At 38.8% G+C, this 9,298-nt stretch overlaps 1 protein-coding gene across 1 annotated transcript; it reads left to right on the top strand.

Moving 5' to 3' along the window:
* Window positions 1-1,182: 1,182 nt before the first annotated feature.
* Window positions 1,183-7,299, top strand: LOC108668041 (mediator of RNA polymerase II transcription subunit 29). Its single transcript, XM_047884719.1, has 6 exons — window positions 1,183-1,294; window positions 1,521-1,725; window positions 2,035-2,096; window positions 2,606-2,690; window positions 3,302-3,427; window positions 6,163-7,299. Exons 2-6 carry the CDS (start codon window positions 1,693-1,695, stop codon window positions 6,292-6,294), a joined length of 438 nt encoding a protein of 145 aa, XP_047740675.1. The 5' UTR covers window positions 1,183-1,294; window positions 1,521-1,692; the 3' UTR covers window positions 6,295-7,299.
* Window positions 7,300-9,298: the final 1,999 nt, after the last annotated feature.

Raw genomic sequence — 9,298 nt, 5'->3', positions numbered from 1 at the left:
AAGCGGCTGGCCATTGTCGGCTCTCCTGTACATTCCTGAATATTGCACCTATTGTCACTGAGAACCTATCTCCTCCTACAGTTTTTAAGCTACAGAATTGAGAGATATACCATTTGATTATAATTTTGTTATAGTTTTGAAGTTTTTTTGAAAAAAGTGGGGGGTGGGGATGGGGGGAAATGAAAAAGGGACAAAAAATGCTCCATCATCTACAAAAATGGGAATTTCAAAAAAAGCTATGACCAATTGATAGATATGGTCTTTATGCATCAAATTATGCGCGTCTCAAGGTGGTAGCTCAAAAATCCTAGGAGATAGTTTTCTACGGTACCCTCTTATTGTCCGTTTTCTAAGAATTTCACATTTTCTTTCATTTTTTTTCATTTACACAAGCAAAAAAGTCTTAGATTTCTGTTTTACACATGTGTACCAAGTTTCAACGTGATCCGTCTGTAAATAAAAAAGTTTTTCTGGGACCCAGGTGCTCCCCTTAAATGGCTTTTTCATCAGCAGGTTAGCACTTCACAGATAATACCTCCAATATATCAATCAATTATCCCTTTAATCTAAATCTTATCCATCTTGATTCTTGTCATCCCAAATCTTCTGACATTGCCTGGTATTTATCCATGTTATGGTTTTTTTTAAATGTGTCATAACTTTATCTGAAATATATCCGAATGTATGTTATCAGAAATTGGTTCAAGATTTATCTTAATCTATGTTGTTTAGGATGGATAATGCTTGCAATGATGCAATCATAAATATCTACAATAGCTCAGTCTTTTAATGTTGACTTACTCGCAATATAATTGCAGGAATTAAGTTTTATTTTTTGCATAAAATAAATATGATTGCCCTTGGTTTGGCAGATTGGTTCAAAGCTTAAATGTTTCTAATATTTTGCCTGGTCATCCTCATGATGCAAACTATGTAGACCAAGTAATCTGATTTGCTCTTCTTCCTAGGCTACGAAATATGCTTTTTCAGGCAGTCCGTGCAGACTGTTCCTAGTGGTAAAGATGATCTCTGACATGAGTAAACATGTATATATACCAGTTATCTCTTTTCATTCGTTATATGTGAAAAATGTAATTCTATGTAAGATTAATACTCTCATGTTTCAGATTTTGATATTTCTTACTCTAGAGTTTAGCGCTTTAATCTGAGATGTATAAAAACGAAATGAACAACATGTTAGCTCAGCAGCAAGCACAGATGCAGCAGCAGCAGCAGCAGTCACAAGTTCAAATGCAGCAATCTCAGCAAGCAATGATGATGCAAATGCAGCAAGGTAAGCAAACATCATCAATTTTTTCCAATTTCAGATGCCAAGCATTTAGGCAATAGACCAAAATATAATCTTGTTAAGAATTTTCATGGAATAAAATTCAATGACATTATGGTTAGCATAATTTGGTGACGTTTTCTTTTGTAATAAGAAACTAGGTATGCCCTTGAATCTTGCTTTAATTCAGTGTATATTTCTTCATCATGTAAATTGTTGCTTTGTGTGTTAGGTGGTCATCCCATGCAACAGCAAGTGCAGCAACAGCATCTTCAGAACCCAATGAGTCAAGATCAAATGCAGCAGCAACCCCAGCAACAGCAGATGTTGGCACAATCTGCAACACAACAGCTCAACAACAACAACAGCAGGAGCAGAAGCATGACAACATCAGCAAAGTGAAGATGCTCAGCACTCAAATGAGTGATACTCTGATGGTGCGCTTCATAAACCTTGTCATTCTAGCAAATTGATTATGAATCATCTTCATTATGGAACAATAGTAGTGCAGCTTTATCATGCTTGAGATAGGTACAATGCTTGCAATTAGAATTATTGTGTTGTTACGACTTGTTCGCACAAGTAGTATATAGGTACTTTTCCTACCTATTTGTTATATTGATATATTACCTCAAACATCATGATTTCATTCCTTGTGATGCCACATCTTATTTCTTCTTCTTTTACAGTAATAAATCATTGTTTTAATTTCACATGCAAATTATCATGTCATGTATTCAATGCAGGAGACTCTCCGCATGGCTGGAATAAATCTGTCCTCCAATGCTCAGGTAGAGCTTGGCAACAAGTAAGTCTTGCACTTCTGTTTAGCAAATCTATCTGTTGTTGTATGATGATTTGCATAGTTATTTTTTGATGAGTGGAAATGCTTGTTGGTATTCTCCTTCATGACTAAAATTCAACCTATTCTAATGTCTTCTATAAATTTTGTTAATTTTCCAATAGAGTCAATTTGCTTTAATGTTATTTTCATTCCTAGAAATAGTGAATGTGCCTCGTCATATGGGAACTTTTTCCTGTTCATGTAGATTTTTCTTCATTTTTAATGAAATAATTATTATGATGCATATATGTATTGTTCTTGTATTTATAATTATCAGATTGGAATACCATATTGTATTTTCAAACAGTATTTAAATTTCATTTACAGCATCAGTGCTAAATGCTGATGCCAATCTGAGTGTGGATTAGCAATGCAATCAGGAAAGCAAGGTCTCTTATACATAAATACACTCTTGATTGTAGATGTGTCTCAAATGTTGACAATTAATTACTGAGTAAACAATTAATTTTCAGGCAAGGGGGAGAGATGAATGCTGCTAAATATGAGGAGTGTCTAGAGAAGTTTTATTCCATCTGTGACCAGATGGAACTGCACTTGGTAAGACCTCTGCCTTATAGATTTTCCAAGATTTTCCAACTCATGTATTGCACAAAAGAAACTTTTGCTTACTGTGATGAATTCCTAGAGAATTTGATTGAGTCGTTAATCAAATATTTTTATCGTCACTAAAAATAAAATAGCTTACAACCAAGCATGATGACTCAAAGAATTCACTTTCACAATGCAGTAGCCTATTGTTTCAAGTACAAACATTTTCAAAGCAGATGCCAGATATATATTGCACTTATATTCTAGGTGCAAATGCTACTTTTTTATTGTAATTTTATTATTTAAATGCAGGCTTGAAGACATTTCTTCTGCGGATTCATGAAATTTGGATGTGCATAAAGATTACCTCAAGTTAAGGTTTGATTATTCTGTACCCATTATTTAGTTTATTGAATATGTTCTGTTATATACAGAGCTGCTGCTAGCTTTTTAGATTTTGAGCTATCATACTTCCCAAAGTTTGACTAGGGAAATCTTCCTATTTTTCAATCTCTTCTATTATCATAATCGTGCTGTTTATATAAAATGGTCAATTTTCTATAACTCATTTGCTCTATTTGGGAAATTCTGGTTAATTAAATTCCTCATGTTCTCAACAGAAAACTGCAAGTGCTCACCAATACCAGAGCCAAGCCTCCCAGCGCTACACCCCATCTACTGTCACTACAAACCCGCCCCCTGACATCCACAAGTACACACTCTACACAAGCAACGTCAGGCAACAGGTAAAATCAATTCCTCAGCTGCTCAAATGCTCATTTCTGAATAATGTCACTAGCAAGGAACTGCACACACGCAACACCCAGTTGGGCAGTCAGGGGAAGAATGCCTGTCTCAGTGTGGAGATGAGAGACCAGTTGCCATCCTCAAGGCTGAGTTCTGTATGGTCTGTTGGCTTGCCACAGTGGTGCGGTTGGCAGCGGAGTTCCAGATGAGAGGAGAATATTTTATGATTGGGCGTGTGTTTGTGGTAATGGTATTTTCCTTAGAGAAATCCCTGTAGGTGCGGATGTGCGTGGTGCCGGTCGCCTTTGTAACTGGTCGTGATGGGGGAGGGGACTGCTGCATTGTGTATCCCAGGTAACTCTCGGAAAATTTGTTGATTGGTCCAGGGTAATGATTAAATTTATAATGGAAAGGCCCATGCGCGGCTGATCGGTTCGATCAGCAGTGAAAAGTGTGATGGAGGGTATCGTTTCACACAGAATCAGTCTGACATAAATGAAAGGATATCTGTCAGGTCCGCCTGTGCAGCATTGAGCACAAAACGAAAACTAAGATGGTAAGGCGTATGAAACACTGTTTGAGACTAATGTGGAGGAAGTTGAGGGGCACAAGTAAAATAACTTATCCCTAGGGCAATCCTACGTGGACTGACCTGAAGAGAGATCAGGTTTTGCAATAGAGGCAAGATTATTGCCTGCCTTTTAGGGTACAGTTAAGCCAGTGGACGAGATTGGGGTGGAGGTCATATGCTTAGAGGTGGCAAGCGCTTGTCAGTGCTGTTGAATGTAAATGGCGGCTACTGTGGTGCGGGCTGGCAGTCACGCTGAGTTGAAGCCCGTCTCATTCGAATATGCAAGAAGTAGGAGAGCAGTGACAGCTAAATAACAAAGTTTGAAGCCATGCTGCGACAGAGCAATGACAGGAGAGTCTAAAAGTTTTGGAACAATGAGCGACTCTTAGACTGCTGGGGCCACCAGAGGTGAGAAATGACGTGGTATGAGGATCATGAGCTCTTGAATTTGTAGGCTTTGTAATGGGAATGATTATTGAGTTCTTCCGAATGGCTGAGATACATCATACAGGGTACTGATTTGAAAAAGTGAGTGGGGATCTGAAGGTCAGGTACTTCAGATGGATCACGGTAAGGCCCGTCTGTTCCTTGGGCGGAAAAGTTGCTGGTGTCGTTGGTGGCCACAAGCAATGTCTATCCAGAGAACATCCAAATAGGATGCAACGCGCAGTCTGGGTTGTGAAACCGTGAATGTGGAGGGACAGTACAGGATCTGGCATATTTATGGTAACGCATGTTTTTCTTATTTCCCAATGAAACAAATTGGTGAATTAATTTTTCATTGGATGAGCCAATGGCCAAGAACTAGGCACCTAAACAATTTTCAAACGTATTTATTCAATGTGACCACCATGAACTAACTGGCCGTTATGACTGAATGAGACTCAAAAGATGCCAGCACATTCTGAGTCTCACTGAGGATGGCATGCTGCCCAATTTGGTGTCCAGTGACGAGAAGAAATTTGAGATTGAACAAAGCGTTAGCCATCAAAAGGTTAAAGCGTAGGTTGAAGTCCGTCGTTAAAAATAAGTGTGGTCAATTTGAATAAATATGTTTGAGATTTGTTTGTTGACTGTTGATTTACCGATTTGTTGAGTGACTGCAAAAATGGCCATCTCTTAGTTGAAGTATTTTGGTGAAATCTGGGATTATTGGGGTGCCGAGCTCTGATCATGTCCCGTTGCTCAAGGAGCCCCAGGCAGCCAGGGTCTGTGGAGAGAGAAGTCTTTCCTAAAGCCGGAGACGATGAAATGTTTTGGCGCTGATACCATGAGGCCTCTTAGTCTTCATTGTCCCTCACTAGTCCCGGACTATCTCAAATGCGACCGTAAAATGTGTGTGGAGGCAAAGTTTAGGGTTTCAACAAGTTTCAAGGAGGAGGTGTGCGCCGACGATTAAAAGGTCCGCTGATGGAGCCGTCGATGACTATCGCCTTGGCAGCGAGATAGCTTAGCAGCTGAAGCGCTTGTAATCATAGGGTCACTAAACTAACTAACTATCGCCTTGGCACACCTCTGTGGTGGTCTATGAAGCAGTACCAGGATGCATGATGGGATGAATGTTTGATAGGTATAAAGAAGAGGTAGTACAAGCAGCCACCAAGAGGGATAGTGGGCCGAAGCGGCCGTGATTCCTTGACCCTTACTAGAAAAACGGAGATGCATCCTCCAGCGCACATGATGTCAGCGGTGTGGGCCTCCTCTGCCATGTGGCCTGGTAGCAACGTCAGCCAAGTCAGCCAGAGTTTCAGTAGGGGGCGCAGACTAGGATTCTCCCAAGACGTAGATGCAGAAGAGATCTGGGGCTGGTGATAGTTCTTGAATTAAATGTGAATCAATTACTGTTCTGTAGCATATATCGACAAAAGTGAAATTGAACTTTTGTAAAACGCCATTCGTAACGAAAGCTTGTTCAATACTTTCTTTAAAGCTATCACGAGCAAAATTTTAGATAGTTTGTATCACACAGCGCACGAGTTCCTCTGCACAATTTGACTGAGACGTAACGAACGATCACGACTACTGCAAATGAAGGCTTAAATTAGCAGGACCCCAATAAATTGATGGGAGTTGGTTTCGTTTTTGCAGACGTAAGGCATCACTCCGTAGAGATGTGTTATTCTGAGAGGAAATTCACGTATTTACCTTACTCGCTCGTTTCAGGTCGCTTTTGCTAAGGAATTGCACAGTCTTCTCGTGGATGCCACATCTAGTTTGGCAGCACCTTTGCCTCCTCCTCAGCGTCCGCAACCGCAGCACCATGACTCCATCACAACAATGGATACTCAGTCATAATCACTCTTTAAGTGCCAGCACCATGCCAAACACAACTTTATTTTGACTCTTGAAACTCCAAGCCTAGCCTCATTCTGTTGTCTTGCAAACTAAACCTTTTATTTTGAAATTCTATTTTCCTGAACTATTTTCATGAATTCTATTTTCCATTAATGAGCTTCTGGTCAGGTTATCAAGTTAAAAGCAGTTAGCAAACGTTTAAACTTTTATTTATTTTTACAAATATTTTTCGTCTCAACTTCTTCGAAATAGTTATAGATGAAAAAAAAATAATGAATGTCACTCGAGTTCTATCAAGTATTAGCCTGTTCATCTAATGCGACTTGGCAATTGACTGAATTCTCAACCAACTTCATGCGAGTCCAAAGTTTATCAGTACATATAAATTTTGGTTACGCCAACTCTATTGAAAATTGCGCTTCTCATCTTGCCAATGATCGGGTAATGGTTCTGAGTTACGATAGCTGATAAGACAGTATTTCGTCTCAGTAATCAGTTGACCAGATAAATTATCAACTGAGCTCTGCTCTCATTTATCTTGGCTTTACTTGCTCACATTAAATGTATCTGGTGTTTTTTTTTTTCTCCGTAGAATCTAAGTAGTGTGTATATAAAAAACCTACTGCTTCGTATTTTCAATATTTATTTATTACTTTCTAAGTGTAGCTATTTTTGTACGAAAAGATATTATGCGTTAGCATATAAAATGATAATTTCACTGAAGGATTTTATCTCTATATTTTTATATAGTCAGCCGAACAATAATGTTTGATAATGTAAAACTTCTAAAATAAATGCATAAGAAACGTGCAGTGTGCTAGCATTTCATTTACTATTAACGTCATTAGCTGAAGATTTTGAATCGTTCGTTGAGATTATACACATAGAATAGAAGTGTCGACACTGAAGAAATAGGTCCATGGCCTGTTGCCACATGGTCTGAAGACGTATTTATCTCGCTTTTCAATAAATTGAATTGAAATTAAAGAAGATTTTTAATGTAAATTGTGATACTTTCCAACAAATTCATTTTTCCTGTGTTGCTTTGTTGTTCGACTCGTGCAGCATGTGCGTTTTTAACTTGGCGTCTACACCTCACTGCGCCTCGGTTGACAACAGCGCTAGCATGCGTTTCAGACTACAACCTGACGCGAATGGGTGCTTGGTGACTGGCAAATTTCAAATCAGTGGTAGAGTACAGTTTTATTCCACCCATCACATTTTCCTCTGCACTGACTTCAACATTTACTTTCAAACTTGACAAATCATTGCTGAATAGTAGGTGTTCTTTTTTTGGTAACTTGTATGCGTATATCTTGTTTATTTTTCGCTTTGTCAATAGACATTGTTGGCTCTATGAGTTTATAACCCGATTCATTGAAACTTCGTGATTCGTTTCTAAGGCAAAACCTCTTTCTTGTATCTCAGAATTTGCATACGGTCGGTCAAACCACATCTTGATCATGTAATGAAATTTCACACAAATTCCGCACACGCTAGCTTGAGTTGCGTAGGTGGCAGTTGCGTGGCGCTGTGGATTAGTGGCCGAAAGAGGGCGCTGCTGTCCGCGTCAAGACGCGAGTTGCTCTTCCCGCCAAAACCGGTCTGTCGCGAATACCTCGTCTTCACCATTCTTGCTTGATTTTGGTGCAATTCTAAGCCATCACCCCGAACACATGATTTTTTTTAACAGCTTCAAATCCTTAATGTAATAATTATGTGGTCCATAATAGGCGCATTGAGACACGTGTCTCACAATCATCATTTACTTCTCCAAGCTACTGGAAGTAAATATGTTCGGAATTCACATTGTCATTTGTCACGATACAATATTCCCGAAGAATTTTTTTAGCAATCTATGTAAGTGGTACGCTTCGCGAGTTTTTGAAATGAGGAAGATTGCAAATGTGCCAATGAATGTCGTCAGAAACAACATGTTCTTTGTTTGGAACGTGAAAAATTAGGTTAAAGTTATCATCCGCCACCATATGTATCGTAAGCAACTAAAAAAAGTAACTATGAAAGTATACTGAAAAGCGCGATACTATTCATTTTGATTTTGTAAACTTATATACGGGCTGGAATTAATTTTTGCAAGAAACTTTGTTGGTCAAACATATTATTTTTACCTGTAATTTTTTTTTGTCGTGCAGCAAGCTTACTGCCAATTTGCCTGCTTACAAATCAGCGTCTTTCTTGTCATATTATGACAATGATATTCTATTCAGCAATGATGATTGTGCTTGAAATTAAAATAGAAATCTTTCTTGAATTCTTGCCGCATCTTGTGTGTCTCAGCCTCGAGCCATGGTGACTCAGCATTTCCTCGGTTCCCTTCTCTTTAATCTCGTCGCTTCTGCTTCTTCGTATTTCACGTGGGCCTTACTGGTAATAAATATTCGACATTATTTTCCTGGGTCGTAACTACTCAAATTACGAATATTTATTTATTCTGACAAAACTTATAAATGCGCTTCAGTGATATTACATGATTGAATATCAATTCAGTAAATAATTTTAATTCTTATTGCAATTCCTCATATAATACCGCATCACTGATGCTTGCTGTGTTACGAAGTATTATTCTATTTTTTTTTTTTTTTTGTAGCATCAATTTCTAAGGTTCTTATGATATATTTTTTCAACTCAACTACCTAGTTTTGTTTTGTTCAGGTAGCAGATAAGTATCCACACATATTTTTCGCGATAGAAAAAGTAATACCTGCTGTGTCCGTTACTTTTCTAGAGAGGTTTTAGTCATCTGTTATATATACGATGTTCTATGCTTCATGAGTGAACTTGTGCTACTTGGTGAAGCTCTTCCGCCACCACAGCAACGCTCCACGGGAGCAGCAGCGGCCGAGATCGATAGTGAGGTCGCGACTCAGCATCTCGGCGGGCGGGAGGGAGAGAGAGTAGGGCGGAGCAGGTGGCTTACACGACTTGTTTTTCTGCCTCGTAAAGAATAAACTTGAACGTACCATAATGAGAAAAACGTTAAAGT

This window comes from Hyalella azteca, unplaced genomic scaffold, assembly GCF_000764305.2.
Source record: "Hyalella azteca isolate HAZT.00-mixed unplaced genomic scaffold, Hazt_2.0.2 contig16054, whole genome shotgun sequence".
NCBI classification, from domain to species: domain Eukaryota; kingdom Metazoa; phylum Arthropoda; class Malacostraca; order Amphipoda; family Hyalellidae; genus Hyalella; species Hyalella azteca.
Note: the sequence above shows the minus strand (reverse complement) of the source record. Positions and strands in the feature narration are given on the sequence as shown.

Excerpts from the sequence above, each read along its gene's own strand:
- LOC108668041 (XM_047884719.1), top strand. The coding sequence starts at position 1,693 with ATGCTCAGCACTCAAATGAGTGATACTCTGATG. Across the intron at positions 2,097-2,605 it reads CAGGTAGAGCTTGGCAACAA|GCAAGGGGGAGAGATGAATG; the intron begins GTAAGTCTTGCA and ends ATTAATTTTCAG. Across the intron at positions 3,428-6,162 it reads CAAGCAACGTCAGGCAACAG|GTCGCTTTTGCTAAGGAATT; the intron begins GTAAAATCAATT and ends CGCTCGTTTCAG.